Source organism: Schistocerca nitens, chromosome 3, assembly GCF_023898315.1.
Source record: "Schistocerca nitens isolate TAMUIC-IGC-003100 chromosome 3, iqSchNite1.1, whole genome shotgun sequence".
Classification (NCBI taxonomy): domain Eukaryota; kingdom Metazoa; phylum Arthropoda; class Insecta; order Orthoptera; family Acrididae; genus Schistocerca; species Schistocerca nitens.
The window spans coordinates 485,529,068-485,545,821 of NC_064616.1; the positions used below are offsets into that span (position 1 = coordinate 485,529,068).

The 16,754-nt window shown below is 38.4% G+C and overlaps 1 protein-coding gene across 6 annotated transcripts in view; it reads right to left on the minus strand.

The window, feature by feature from the left end:
* Window positions 1-16,754, minus strand: part of LOC126249630 (pancreatic triacylglycerol lipase-like) — a 486,518-nt gene that overhangs the window by 47,620 nt on the left and 422,144 nt on the right. For all 6 annotated transcript variants that reach the window (XM_049951305.1, XM_049951303.1, XM_049951304.1 and 3 more), the window contains one exon: window positions 14,519-14,645. In XM_049951305.1, the coding sequence (XP_049807262.1) occupies window positions 14,519-14,645 (127 nt within the window). The remainder of the gene's footprint in view (window positions 1-14,518; window positions 14,646-16,754) is intronic.

Consider the following 16,754-nt stretch of genomic DNA (forward strand, 5'->3'; position numbering starts at 1 on the left):
CCTCCTGTTCTTGATATATGTGAATGCCATCCCTTCTTATGTGAAACAAGATGCTGAACTGACATTGTTTGCTGATGATACAAGCATAATTATTAAACCAGTAAAAGAAAGTCCGATAGAAAATGATACAAATAAGGTCTTTGGAAAAGTTATTAATTTGTTTTCTGTGAATGGGCTTGCTCTGAACTTTGAAAAAACACAGCACATCCAATTTACTGCTGCAAAAAGTATAATTCCTTCAATAAACATAACACATCAAAAAAAGTCAGTAGCCAGGGTAGAGCATACTGTGTTTTTGGGTGTACATATAGGTGAGAATCTTAATTGGAAAAGTCATATTTTGTATCTCCTAAAGCGACTAGGTTCAGCAACTTTTGCAATCAGAATAATTGCCAATTTTGAGGATGTAGAAATTAGTAAGCTAACATACTTTGCATACTTCCACTCTCTGATGTCATACAGAATAACATTCTGGGGCAACTCAACACTTAGGCAAAAGGTATTCACTGCTGAACAGAAAGTAGTTAGAATAATGTGTGGGGTTCATAGTCTCACATCTTGTAGGCATCTGTTTAAAAGGTTAGGAATTCTTACAACTGCTTCACAGTACATTTACTCAGTAATGAAATTTTTTCTCATCAACATGGACCAGTTTAAAATCAACAGTGACATTCATGATTACAATACCAGAAAAAGAAAGACCTACACTAACCTTTACTTAACCTATCTTTGGCACAGAAAGGGGTAAAATATGCTGCTATAAAAGTTTTTGATAAATTACCAGATGAAATAAAATGTCTGACAGACAGCAGTAATAGTTTCAAAAACAAATTGAAATCATGCCTCCTTGACAACTCCTTCTATACCATAGATGAACTCTTGAATAAGAGTAAATAAATCTGGAGATATAATATATGCATTTTGTGCCATTTAAGGGAATGGGATAGATAATAGAAATATTTAGGTATAACACTATAATGAAAAAAAAAAGAAAAAAAAAGGAAAAAAAATCCTTGTTACCTGTGCGCATTTCTTGTGCATTTGACACGTTCCACGTATCATAACGGTTTTTACGTGCTATTGATCAATGGAACACGTAACTAACTAACTAACTCACTCTATCACCTGCTCAGTCACACTCTCTCACGACATGAAAAACAATGCCACCAATCAGGAGATGTACAAAAACTATCAAAACATAACAAAGAATAGAGGAAAACTAAAAGAGATTCTCAGCACTATGCACCTATCTGATCACTCACCAAAAACATAGATCAACCAGCCACCCTGATAACAGACAAAAAATGGCACTCTAAAATTTCAGGGAACAAGTGGGATTATCTGATTGTCAGATAAGATAAACAGCAAATCTGTCAGCAATGAGCTTCCACCCTTTGGTCTGAAAATAAAACACAGTCTAGTAAAATGTGGTGCACTGTGATCTGTATGCCATAAGACCACACACTGGAGGGTCCTCTCATTGGAGCAAGAAGCCGTGCATCAGAGGGCTATGACTTATGAGAAAATGAGTAAGGAGAACCTCATCCCACTTCTGTGGCTGGAAGGAGGTGTAAAACTCTCACATTCTATGATATGGCTATGGTCAGTCACCTTCAGGCTGCTGCCTCGAGGTACAGCAGTGGCAGAGAATCTGGTGTGTCACATGGGACACCGCAGATGTTGCTTGTTTTGGCTATGGGCTCTGCTTCTGAGGCACCTCCTAGTGCACCCATCATGGTGGGTCTGCACTCACAACAGGGTGAGTGGTGGATAGTAATGCATTTGCATCACTCAAGGTGGAGGGCCAATGTGAAGATTGGCCACCTGGCCTCACCCATTCACCCTGTGAGTTGACAGGTGGCTGCTCCTTCGGCAGGATCCGAGCAGGCACATGGGGTGATAGGGGGGGGGGGGGTTACTAGTTATTGGGAGCTCCTGTATTAGGCGCTTATGCACTTATGGAAACCCTCAGGCAGATAGTGTTCAGGGCTGGAAGAAAAGCCATGTTCACTTGGTATGTCTGCCAGGGCGCCTCATCTGAGATGTGGAGGTGGCCTCGCTTGAGGCTACTGAGCATGCAGGGTGTAGTTGTCTGCAAGTTGTGGCTCATGTCGGCACCCATTATACCCGTTGCATGGGTTCTGTGGCAACCCTCAGTTCATACAAGCAGCTGGCAGAGGTAGCGAAGACTGCTGGCCTCGCACATGGGCTGCAAGCAGAGCTCACAATTTGCTGCATCATTCCCAGAGTTGATCAGTGTCCTTTGGTTTAGGGCCAAGTGGAGGGTCTCAATCAAAGGCTTTGTCGACTCTGTGATGGTCTTGGCTGCAGATTTCTCGACCTTCATTATCTTTTGGTCATTTGTAGGTCAGGGGTGCACTACACAAAGGAAGCTGCTACTTGGGAAGCAGAGTGCTTGTGGTCTGCACATGAGGGTTTTTGAGGCTAGGCAGTAGTTTGAGGTGCCCTGATAATCACTTTCCAGTTGATATGCAGCAAGGGAAGTCAAACTGTGTTCAGACTAGAAGTCAAACGGTGTTCAGAATAAAGACACTTCACCTGTCATAAGTTTATCAGTAAACTGTCAGAGTAATCCTCATAGTGTTCCCAAATTTACTACCCTACACAAAAGTTCTCATCCTCAAATTATTCTTGGGACCCAGAGATGGCTGATACTCGAAGTGGAAAGCTCTGAGATATTTAGCGAGTCATGGAACATAAATCGAAAAGACAGATTAGAGGTCATAGGAGGGGGAGTGTTTATTGCAATTGACAAAAATATTTTCTCTTTTGCGGTTGAAGTTGAGTGTGACACTGAAGTTATCAGGTCATTTATAACACGTGTAATTGAAACGAAGTTAATTGTTGGATATTTTTACTGGCCACCCAGTTCTGCTGTGACAGTTCTAGAGTCATTCAAAGAAAGTTTATGGTCAGTAGTGTGTAAATATTCAGATCATGCAATACTAGTTGAAGGCGACTTTAACGTACAGAGTATAGACTGGGATGCCTGTGGATTCATAGTGTGTGGTACAAACAGACAGTCATGAGAAATGCTTCTGAACATGTTTTCTGGAAAATGTCTTGAACAGCTAGCAGGCAATGTGAGTATAGAATGGCCTTATCAACAATGTGAGTATATAAATGGGGATTAGCGATTACTATGATTACAAAATTTAATAAACCAGTCAAGAAGGCTAAGAGAGTGTTCCTGCTAGACATAGCAGATAAGCTGCTATTAGCACCAGACTTAGACCATGAATTGGCATCACTTAGTTCCAGTAAGATGGATGTAGAGGAATTATGACCAAAGTTTAAGCAGATTGTACATCATGGTCTGGAGAGTTATGTGCCTAGTAAGTGGACAAAGGATGGAAAAGACCCACTATGATTCAATAATGAAATTCACAGGATGCTGAGGAAGCAAAGGCTGTTACACTCTCAGTTCAAAAGGGAACACACAAATGACGACAAGTGAAGGTTAGTCGAGATTCATGCATCTGTGAAAATATCTATGCACACAGCATACAACAACTACCTCTGTCACACCTGAGCAAAAGATCTGGCAGAGAACCTGAGAAAATTATGGTCTTACACAAGATCACTTAGCAGGTCTAAGGCTTCTATTCAGTCCCTTGTTGACCAGTATGGTGTGTCAGCTGAAGATAGAAAAACGAAAGTAAAGTTTTAAATTTCAGATTCAAGACATTGTTCAGACATAAGAATCTTACAAAAATACCATCATCTGACCATCAGACAGACTCCGGTGAACGACATAATAATAAGTATCCTGGCATAAAGAAACAACCGAAAAATTTGAAAGCAAATAAATCACCAGGTCCAGATGGAATCCCAGTTCAATTTTACAAAGAATACTCTACAGCATTGGTCCTTTACCTAGCTTGCATTTATTGTGAATCCCCCACCCAGTCCCAAGCGACTGGAAGAATGTGTAATGATTACAGTATATAAGAGGGTAAAACAACAGACCTGCAAAGTTACAGACCAATATCATTAACTTGTGTTTGCCGCAGAATCCTAGAACACATTCACATTCTGAATACAGCAAACAAACTTTCTTGAGACTGAAAAGCTAATGTCCATGAAAGCATCACTCATGTGAAACACAGCTTGTTCTTTTCTCACATGATGTACTGCAAACTATGGATGAAGGGCAACATGCAGATTCCTTATTTCTATATCTGGCATAGTGCCCCACTGCAAGTTGTTACGAGCATATGTGATAAGTTCACGATATGTGAGTAGCTTAAAGATTTCTTAAATAATGGAATCCAGTATGTTGTCCTCGATGGCAAAGGTTCATCAGAGACAAGAGTATTGTCAGGAGTGCCCCAGAAAAGTGTGATAGGACCGCTGTTGTTCTCTTTATACATAAATAATTTGGCTGACAGGGTGAGCATCAATCTCCAATTTTTTGCTGATGAAGCCATGGTGTACAGTAAGGTGTTGAAGTTGAGTGACTGTAGGAAGATATAACATGACTAAGACAGAATTTCCAGTTAGTGTGATGAAAGGTAGCTAGCCCCAAATGTGGAAAAATGTAAGTTGATGCAGATAAGTAGGAAGATCAAACCTGTAATGTTTGGATACAGCATTATTAGTGTCCTGCTTGGCACAGCCACACTGTTTAAATATATGGGTGTAACACTGCAAAGTGATATGAGATGGAACAAACATGTGAGAACTGTGCTAGGGAAGGTCAGTGTTTGGGATACGTACCATGTCAGATTGAAGGAAGATACTGAAGCAATTCAGAGACAGGCTGCTAGATTTGTTACCAGCAGGTTCAAACAATATGTAAATGTTATGAAGATGTTTCGAGAACTCAAATGGGAATCCCTGGTGGGAAGGCAGCTTTCTTTTTGAGAAGCACTATTGAGAAAATTTATAAAATTTGCATTTGAAGCCGATTGCCAAATGATTCTACTGCCGCCAACATACACTGTGCGTAGGTACCAAAAAGATAAGATACAACAAATTAGGGCTCATACAGAGGCACATAGACTGTCATTTTTCCCTTGCTCTATTTGTGAGTAGAGCAGGAAAAGAAATGACTAGTACTGGTACAGGGTACCCTACGCCATGCACCATACGATGGCTTGTGGAGTATCTATGTAGATGTAGATGTAGATGTAGAACAGTTGTGTTGTGGACTTAATGAGGTGCAACATATTATCTACCACTTCCAGTCATTCTTCTTCCCACTGATGCATGACTCTATACCTCAACAGCAAGGTGAGAGCATGCAGGTGGATGGTGCATTGAACTAATTGAGCATACTGACATGCCTCCTTGGCTGCTGCATCTGCCATTTCATTCCCCACAACAACCATATGCTTTGGCACCCAGCAGAAAGAAACATCTTTCCCCAGCATTTGTAGTAAGAGGAGGGCATCCTTGATATTCTGGACTACTTTATCTGCTGGGTACAAGTGTTGTAGAGAGTTAAGGGCACTCAGGGAATCCGAACAAACAAGGAATTTCACACTCAAAACGTGTCTTATCTGCCCCAGTGCCTTTGAGATGGCATATAATTCCACATAGAAGGCAGTAAAGTCTTGAGGCAGTCGGATCTTGAGAATACGATCAGGGAAAGCAAGAGAGCAAGCAATGGAGTCACCCTGTTTAGACCCATCCATAAATACAGCTACTGAGTTCTGGTGCTCAGTTAAGGTGTCATAAAGCAATGTACTAAAAGCATATGAAAGAGTGCCTCAGGTGTGGTAACCATGGTAATTTGGAGAAAAAAATGAGGCCCAGAAACCTCACTGAGACTTTAAAATGTAGAATGATGTCCCTCTTATGCAAGTCAGGTAAATTAAAAATATGATGAGAATAGTTAGAACACACAAACACATATTTATCTGCAGAAAATTGAAAAACCCGTGGCCAGCGGAACATGAGGTTTTGTGGGAAGTTCATTCAAGAGCCTCCAGCTTTTATGAAGAAATGGGCATCAGTGTAGCCAGTGAGCATTTCTACACCAATGAAAATTGGTTCTTTAGGCCCTTGCAGATCTTAATATCAGAGAAATTTGTGAGACAGCTTTTCACAAATGTTCAAATACACAATGTAGGGAGTAAGACACAGATAAAGCTGGTTAACAGTAAGATCAGAACATATCAAGAGCATGCATACATGTATGTAAGTGAAATATGGACAATAAGCAAGTCAGTTAAGAAGAGAATAGAAGCTTTTGAAATGTGGTGCTCCAGAATTCTGCAGATTAGATGAGTAGATTGAATAACTAATAAAAGAAATTAATGTCACAATTTGATTAAAAGAAGGATTCAGGCATCAAGGAATAGTGGGGAGAAGGGGGGAGAGGGAGAGGAGGGGGGGGGGGGGTGAGAGAGAGAGAGAGAGAGAGAGAGAGAGAGAGAGAGAGAGAGTGTGTGTGTGTGTGTGTGTGTGTGTGTGTGTGTGTGTGTGTGTGTGTGTGTGTGCGCGCGCGCGCGCGCGTGGATTTTTCCCGGATTTCCCGGTTAAAAATACACTTTCTCCCGGGTGAAAACACACTTTTTCTGTGTTAAGTGACATTATATTTTGCCTGCGGAACTTATCAATCAAAACTCAGGGAAGAAGACACATTTTGGAAATATCTTTGATGTGCAACAACATGTACACTGCATATTTTCGTATTACGAAAGTAGACATTGGAATTACATCAAACACCACATGTTGCTTTCTGAATCATTGAAATCGAGATTGTGATGCACTTCTGTAAGCCAGTTATAGCTCATATCACGTGATCTCACCAGCTGATGACAGCAGGTATTCAGAGCATAGGACATGTGATATAGTCAGCTGACAGCAACATTGCTGATAAGTAGCACGAACACACAAAGAGGAAAAGTTAATAGTTTAAATTAGTATACATAGTGTTGCTACAAGAAAAGCAAAGTGTTCACATATAATATTGGTCTCTAAGGTTAATAAGCTGCAAGAGAAGCTAAGCTTTTGCATATGATGTTGATCTTTTTTGCGCGTGTTACACTTTAAGATATATCACGCAAATGTGCCAGTACAATTTTTAATAGTGACATAAATGTCTGATCTTTGGGGTTAGAAATTCTTCTAAATGGCTCATCATCAAAGAGTTGACTTTTAAATGACAGTCAAACGCTCTGTGATTTAAGAAATTCATGGTAGATTCTCGCACATAGTTCAACTTACGTAAAAGGATATTTACTTTGAAAGTAGCACCTTTCAAATCACCATTCGCAATATTTTCCCACGACCTGTTAGAAATAGGTTCGTTTCATCAGTTGCCAGAGAGCGCAGATAACAGGCAACACCATGCTTGTGCAGCTACCATGAGGCAGGAAGCTTGTATGTACGTACGTGTAAATCATTGAAAGATCATACATTATGTACAAACAAGACATCACAGGATACTCCAAGAGCATCAGAATTTCGTGAACCATGCTTAAATGTGCACATTTAAAATGCATAGCCTACTTAAAGTGCACATTCGTATGTCCAGATTCCCAATGAAGTAGACCTCGACCTGATATTAAGTTTTTCAGTGTGGTTTTCGGAATTTAAATTTTCTTGGAGCACCAGTACTGTACTACATCAGGTTTGCTTCTTTGGTATGGCATAATGCCATACCTGCTAGAAGATGAAAACATGCACTTTAAATGCAGTGAACAGTTGAAACTAGCCCGTACTGTGGAATTAAACATTTCGTTTCAAATACATTGACTGCCTCTGCGGAAAAGGTTAATAAAAGACAAATTTCTTTAGCAAGCAGACAAAAATAACTTCACTGTCAGTAAAGTTCGAAATGAAATAAAATAAAATCTGAAACTAATAACATATTTTAGCCTTCTGTAATCATGTGAATGTATTTTAATTCACTTGATAGCTCCCGGTAACAGATATCCATTTTGTTTTCATTTGACGTGAGAGTAAACGAAGGAGAAATGGCAAAATCACTAAATGTAAACACAGGTCACGTGGAGACTACCCACTATAACTCAGACTGCTCTGCGCATTGGCCCCGGATCTACAATATTTGCTAACCGTGTCAATACTAAAAAATATCGAATTTTCAAAACTATGTTTATCTTGTAGCGCACATCTTTCTGAAAAGTCTGAAACATAAAACATGTGTGTTCGAGGAAATGTAAGACATGTATTTTGGTCACAAGTGTGCCAAAGTGCCATGCCACGTCTCTTCAGACAGCATTCTTCCCTCGCACGTCACTGTATTTCGCTCTGTGGTATTGAAATGTGTATACTTTTGTAATTAATAGCAAGTGGGATTATTTGTAATCAGGAGAACAAGAACTCTTCAGAAAATTTGTACTCTTTATTGCCTATTAGCTAACAACTTGCTGTTTTGTGTGACATAGAATTAAATATAGGATACATAAAACCAATAAAGACAAGAGCTAAGCAAGGAAGTACACATTTCTTCAATTCTTAACACCTAGCATTTCTTTCTCTCTAATCTTGCTAAACCTTTACATGGCATGATTTCCTTTCTGTGAAAAGATCTATTACCTCAACAAAGTTCATAAAACATTTTGCTACATGAAAAATCGAAGTGTCGTTATCTAATACTGAAAAAGCTCTCAATACAAATAATACCCAAGACTGGTGTGGTTTCTCAATCTGATTACATCTTTCTAATATTGCAGCAATTTTGTAATACACATCTAATAAACGAGACTGTTTTGGCACAAATGGTCATTTTTATAACACGACAGAATATAATTCATGAAGTACCAATATCAAATGCCTATTAGGCCTACTACAAGCAAAATTCTTTATGTTAGGAAATAGTTTCACATTTCATTATATGCACCAGTGCCTCAAGCACGAGATCAAAAAGTAGTATTACGAAATTTTTATATAAATTTGGAATTGTCTTATTCTCCCATAATTTGTGTGACATCCCTGTTTCTTCTCCTTCCTCATTCTAACAAACAATCTTGTCATCACCAATTCTGTAGCTATTCCTGCCATTGTCAAAATTTGTTCGCCGATTAACTCACTAATCCTGGCAGAATCACAGGTTCAGTTATCCCGCGATTATTCTCCGATTAGGCGTTGTTACATGTTCGTACAACACGTTTTCCGCATTACTTCCAGAATATAACTTAGCGGTTGACAACTGGTCCTTACTAGTGTAGCGATCTGGCCAAAAATTTTCTGTCAAAATTTCATTTTCTTGGATACACCGAGAAGATAATACGTAATCTTTCTCATCTGTTATTCCTGTTACTCATTTATTTCCATTCTGGTAGTCTGAATCTATGGATTTTGCTAGAATTATAACAACAATGATCATTTGCAAACCCAACCAACCACATAATCAGACAGAGATTGGCATTCATCCATTCGGCTTTACTCTGCTCAGCTTGTATAGCCCAGTCCCCTTTTGTCTGAGGAAGGTTTATTTCTAGATGCGACGAGGATTCTCCTGACAGAGACATCATGTACACTATGCACGCATTCAAAAATCAACTTATGATTCATTCAGAAATCAACTTAAAATGTGTTCAAAAATGTTCAAAAACCAACAGGGATGTGTTTCAAAATCATATGAATAATTGATAGACCAATGTGCGCTGGATGCTAAGTGCTTTGTGAAACAAGTTTATTTTCCCTCAAGAATATGAATTTGGTGTCCCCTTCTCCCGGTAGCATCTAGCTGCTTTCTGTGACTGCTTGCACAGCCAACAGTCACATTCCTGTAGCCAGAAGCAGGAGACTCTAATACTCAAAGGCGACTCAACTGCGCATGCAAATGAGCCCGCTCGTAACTGCTAAAATGAATCTAATGTAAACAGTTTTGACTTCATGCTCATCGGAGGGAATTTGTTGTTATAAAGCATTGCACAGTCTTCCTAAAGCATTGCACAGTCTTCCTAAAGCCTTTGACACATTTTGCTGTTGGCACATGCTTGCATGAGCACTGTGTGTTGTCACTGTATATGGCGCATTTCCTTTGAAATTTAAGTTATTTTCGTTGTTTTCTCTCATTATGTTTTATTGTTGAAGTTCTATTCTGCAGTAACGGGATACAGAAATATATTTGTTAGAGTATTGGTTCCTACGAGTCAAAATTACAAAAATTTAACAGAAAACTAAAACAATGAAAAATTCCTGGAATTCTAAAAAATTCCCGAGTTTTTCCCGTTTTTCTCCCAGATGAAAAAATTCCCGGGTTTTTCCCGTTTTTCTCCCAGATGAAAAAATTCCCGGGTTTTTCCCGGGTTGTATACACCTTGTGTTATGCCAAAATATTTAATCAATGTGACTGTGTGAAGCAGCACATCACTAATATTGTACTCAAACATTAGAGGATTGTTTTTCCTATCCACCTGCATTAACTTACATTTTTCCAAATTTGGAGCATGCTGCCAATAATCACACCAAATACAAATTATACCTAAGACAGCCCGTATCTTCCTACAGTCACTTGAAGACAACAATTTCCTGTACACTACAGCACCATCAATGAAAAATCGCAGACTGCTGCTCACACTATCCATAAGATATTTTATGTATTTAGAAAATTGGAGTGGTTCTATCACACTTTCCTGGGGCACTACTGAGGATTTCTTTGTCTCCAATGAATACTCACCATTCAGGACAACATTCTATTACTAACACTTGCCATTGAGGACACTGTTTTATCACTTAATAAGTTTTCAAGCCACGCACATATCTGAGAATGTAGTCCATGTGCTCAGACCCAAATTGACAGTATTCCTTAAGCATATACTTTATTTGATGAACAACAGTACAGAACTGTATTGAAGGCTTTCCAGAAGTCAAAACACGTGATAGCTACTTGGAAACTGTTCCATAGAGCTTTCTGGGTTTCATGAATGAAAAAGATGAACCCTAGGTTTCACATGACCCATGCCTGCAAAATCTGTGCTAATTATTTAAGAACAGTTGGCATCAAATATATAGTATGTAGTTTTGTTGCAACTGTCCTGGAGTCAATTTATAAACTGGAAGAACCTGTGGTGTTTTTTCTACTTACATGGAATGCACTATTTCTCCTGAGATCTATGATAAAATAGTGGTAAAATAGTGTCAGTTTTTTTCAGGTAATGGATATAGAACATGGCAAATACTTCCCTGGGGCCAAAAGTTTTCCCTATTTTGAACTAGTTAACATATTATACAAAACAAACACACACCATTGAAAAAACATGTCAGAAGCTGAGTTTTATGTCATAAAGTAAGTTGTCTGTCTGCAATATTATGTCATTAACATTAATTGTGCAGCAAAAGATTCTAGTGGTGTTTGCAGGAGGAAGTGTGATAGTACTTTTGAGTTTTTTTTTTTTTTCACACCATTCACAATCTACCATTTTCATACCAAAACTGCTGGAAGTGAAAGGGAAGTTCGGAAATGACGAATCTCTTAAAAAAGGTACTTCAAGTAAATTCCAACATAAGAATAAAAGAATGGCAACAGTTACAAATATCAGCAGAATTACAAAATGATATGCTCTACAATATGACCACCTGTAATGACATCATCAATAGGATGCTATAATCTGGTCTTCCATCCTCTTAAATATGAAAATTGGGAAATTTCTGTAGAAAACATTATGATCCTGTCACTAGCATCCCAGAATCATATTAGAAAGCTTGATAAATGAAGACATAAAAATTGGAGACACAATTAAATAAAAAGGTTATTTTTAAGAAACCAGCTTTGTTTACATAAGACACTACAAGAAGTTTCCAAAATTTTATACCAGAGTGGTGTTACAAGAAGGGGGAACATTGAAGCAAGTGTGACTTTGGCTAGCCTACATGGTACTAGTGATTATCACAATCTTATGAATGAGAAGATATTTACAAATGGGATTATTATGTGGAAGGCATAGTTAGCAATTGAGGATGCCCATACCCAGAAGCAAGGAGGGGGGGGGGGGGGGGGGAGGGCAGTGGTACTGCTCTCCTCTAGCTCTCAGGGAAAGCAAAAAATACAGTGAAGTCCAGGGGTTTTCTTTCTAGAAAACATTTTAAATGTCTGTATTACACAGGTTCTTAATAGGACTGGAACTGAAACATTTTTATGGCTACTTATAAGTTGTCATTTGTCTTCCACAGGATTAAAAATACTCCACTCGTAAGTCCAGCCCCAAGCTCCCCCCCTCCCCCCCCCCCCCCAAAAAAAAAAAAAAAAAAAAAACATGGTTTGGTCACTGAAATTAGCTGTCTAATAGATACTTCAATCATTAAGCTGCTTATGGTGGATTACACAATGAGGTTATTATGGTACCTTGATGATGTGAAGCATTGCTTGTATAAAGTATTCTCTATGAAACAATTAATATAATAATGTAAAATCAGAGGTGAAGAATAAACAGAGTAATGCGTAACAATATACAGTAAGAATAACTGTTTAGCAGTGGAAGAGCACACACACAAGAAATTTAACAAAACTACATTCAAAACAATACATTTATAGTGTGATCTAAAGCACCCTATTACATTTGTCTTGCTCTTGGAACTACAGCTGACCAGCAGTGAAAATAGCAAATAGCCTGTACAACATGGTAACTAGAAAAGAGGCAGTTTTTAGATTTTCTGTGTATCCAGTGACATGTTAATTTCCAGCCATTTTCTGAACAAATAAAGTAATGCAAATCCCCTTCATAGCTACCACATACATAATAATAAGTGATAGGTGGTAATAGGTGCTCTGTCCAGAAGCAATTTATAATGTGTGTATCTGGACCTATTTCACATCACTGAAAACTCTTCTTCATGCTGTGATCTGCGTACACTAATGACCATTAAAATTGTTACACCAAGAAGAAATGCAGATGATAAACGGGTATTCATTGGAAAAATATATCATACTAGAACTGACATGTGATTACATTTTCACACAATTTGGGTGCATAGATCTTGAGAAATCAGTACCCCGAACAACCACCTCTGGCCGTAATAACGGCCTTAATACACCTGGGCATTGAGTCAAACAGCGCTTGGATGGCATGTACAGGTGCAGCTGCCCATGCAGCTTCAACACGATACCACAGTTCATCAAGAGTAGTGATTGGCGTATTGTGACGAGCCAGTTGCTCGGCCACCATTGATCAGATGTTTTCAATTGGTGAGAGATCTGGAGAATGTGCTGGCCAGGGCAGCAGTCGAACATTTTCTGTATCCAGAAAGGCCCATACATAACCTGCAACATGCGGTCATGCATTATCCTGCTGAAATGTAGGGTTTTGCAGGGATCGAATGAAGGGTAGAGCCATGGGTTGCAACACATCTGAAATGTAAAGTCCACTGTTCTAAGTGCCATCAGTGTGAACAAGAGGTGACCGAGACGTGTAACCAATGGCACCCTATACCATCACACCGGATGATACGCCAGTATGGCGATGATGAATACATGCTTCCAATGTGCATTCACCGCGATGTCACAGACATGGATGCGACCATCTTGATGCTGTAAACAGAACCTGGATTCATCCAAAAACATGACATTTTGCCATTCGTGCACCCAGGTTTGTCGTTGAGTCCACTATCGCAGCAGCCATGGTCTCCGAGCTGATAGTCCATGCTGCTGCAAACGTCATCGAACTGTTCATGTAGATGGTTGTTGTCTTGCAAACGTCCCCATCTGTTGACTCAGGGATCAAGATGTGGCTGCACGATCCGTTACAGCCACGCGGATAAGATGCCTGTCATCTCGACTGCTAGTGATATGAGGCAGTTGGGATCCAGCACAGCGTTCCGTATTACCCTCCTGAACCCACCGATTCCAATTTCTGCTAACAGTCATTGGATCTTGACCAATGTGAGCAGCAATGTCGCGATATGATAAACCGAAATCGTGATAGGCTACAATCTGACCTTTATCAAAGTCTGAAACATGATGGTACACGTTTCTCCTCCTTACACGAGGCATGACAACAACGTTTCACCAGGCAACGCTAGTCAACTGCTGTTTGTGTATGAGAAATCAGTTGGAAACTTTCCTCATGTCAAGACACTGTAGGCATTGCCAACGGCGCCATTCTTGTGTGGATTCTCTGAAAAGCTAATCATTTGGATATCACAGCATCTTCTTCCTGTCGATTAAATTTCGTATCTGTAGCATGTCATCTTCGTGGTGTAGCAATTTTAATGGCCAGTAGTCTAACATGATTTCTAAAAGAATATCTCAGTTAATTAAACCAGAAAGGTGCAACATCTATTTATATGTTTGTATGCCAAACATTCTACTTGTATTAATTTTCCATTAACCATATCTGATTTATTAATTTCATTTGTGTAACTATATGTGTTAAGAGTGATACATTATAACCAGTATTTTTAGAAAAGTTACTCATCACAGTTATTTAAAAAGTGGTATATATTGTGCAACAACACAATATGAGTGACAACTGCATTTTACTACTCAGAGTAAACTCAATTTATTTTATTACATACTTTGAACCGCATTAACTAAATTAAGTCTAGCACATGCTTTACAATATTTTAACATAATTAATACCTTGGTGTGAGGTCCAAATTTTTAATTACATTAGTGTCACTGTGTAATGAGATCCGCATAAAACCTTGAACCCAAGATTCTGCATGTTGAGGTTGAGCCAGTTCCACTGTTACCTTGTAATGACGATCTGAAATGGAAATAAAGGTATTAAGCACTTATTAAGAATTTAAAATAAATTGCAATCAACAGGCACAACATATATATCTGCAATCTTGACTTTACATAAGGAAAATTTCTAAGGCAATAAGTTTTCCTTCTGTGTTTATAATGTAGGTATTTACACAAGCTCCTATCTACTGGACTGCAGTTATGATACTTTTCTCAGACACACATCTACTTATTTTGGAAATGTCTATACTGTTTCTAAAACAGTCAGGTTTGAAAAGAATGTTAAACTATTGTGTCTTATGGACAAATAAAATATATTTTTCTTGTTTGTTTAGAAATATTATTATGGTCTCGATGTGTCTGAAATACAAACAATTACCAAAAGGTTGTTCCTCATATTCTTTTTCTTCTAGTCCTTAACTGTACTATTCATTTTATTTCTCTTCCTCCTAATCCATACTGTCCTCATCACCTCTGAACTGAAGCCGCCACAGTAGTAAATAGTGTATTATCTTTGACATCATACCCTCTGTGACACCTCCCATTTCATTTATGTCTCCCTTTGTCCTCGCAACAGATGGTTCCCCTCATAATTTGGTTCGAGAGAGCCATCCTTCCTTTCTAAGCTTCCCCAGGCCATCCATACTTCCTCTCTGAGGAAGGAACTACTTTTAAATGTGACTGTTGGCAGTAATAAGAACTTTGCCTTCAGATGGTAAGTATTGGCAAGCCATTCTCTATGATAACTGCTTAACTTTTCTCATTCCACACTACTGAAGATTATTTACCATAATAGGAATGCTATGTATGACTGAACAAATGCTATTATTTTTTAAAAATAGAAACCAACATTCACAAAGTTGGGCATTCATTGTTCATTTGATTTAAATTAGCTATTGTTGACTGGATGACTTGGGTTAGCTCTTTCCACTGACATTTCTTACTCATTATGTATGTAAAGGAACTACGTTAACTCAATGGTCCTCATTTTCAGTCGATTTCATGGCTACAAATGTAACATCAGTAACATATACTTGAAGGTTTTTCAGGTAATTAGCTGGCTTAAATCAGTGATATTGTTCATAATATTATAAACATTGTTAACAATTTCATGGCTCTGATTCTGCAGAATTTTTCTAGCACCTTCCTCACAATGCACTCTACTTTACTTTTCCAGATGGAATCAAATAAGTTAAGTGAATACATATATGGGCACTTCAGGTCTGAGCCTGCTCATTTTTCTACAATACGGAACAGCCCTAGATCTATGATATTTCTGAACCAAGGCTAAAATTAGATAGTGGTGACCCCCTCTCCCCCCCCCCCCCCTTTCCCACCACCCATGAGAGTTTAGGACAGGACATCAAAAATTAAAAAAAAATCAATTTTTCAAAAATATGTTCATTCCATAGTGCGCATCTTCCTGACGAGTTTGATATACAAGAAATATATGTTTGTTGGTCTTCAGTGTGCCAAAGTCCAGTTCCACACCTCTTCTCACAGCTTTCTTCTATCACACATCACTGTGTTTTGCTCTGAGAAATTTAAATGTGTATATTTTGCAATGGAAGGCATCAAACCTATATTCAGGACATTGGAAATTAAAATGTCAATAAAAAAATCCTCACAATTAACGTTGTGTGGGATTATTTGTGACTGGAAGAATAAGAATTCTTCAGAAAATTTGCTCTCTTTATTGCCTATTAACTAATAACTTTCTCTTTTATGTGAAATAAAACTGAATACAGGAAACATAAAAGCATTAAAAAAGCAAGAAACAAGCAATACAGTGCACATTTCTTCAACCCTTAGGTCTCAGCATTTTTTCCTCTCCAATCTTGCTACAGCTTTACATGACATGCTTTCCTTTCTCAAAAAGAATCTATCACCTCATCAAAGTACATCAACCATTTTGCTACATGAAAAATCAAAATGTCATTGTTTAATACTGACAAAACTTTTCATATGAATAGTACCCAAGACTGGTGTGGTTTCTCTATTTAATTACATCTGTTTTGTCACTGGCTGCTAGGTAAAACAAAATAGGCATTTTTAATATTGCAGCAACTGTAACACATTCTAAATAAGCGAGACTGTTTTGACACAAATGGTCATTTTTATCTATCTC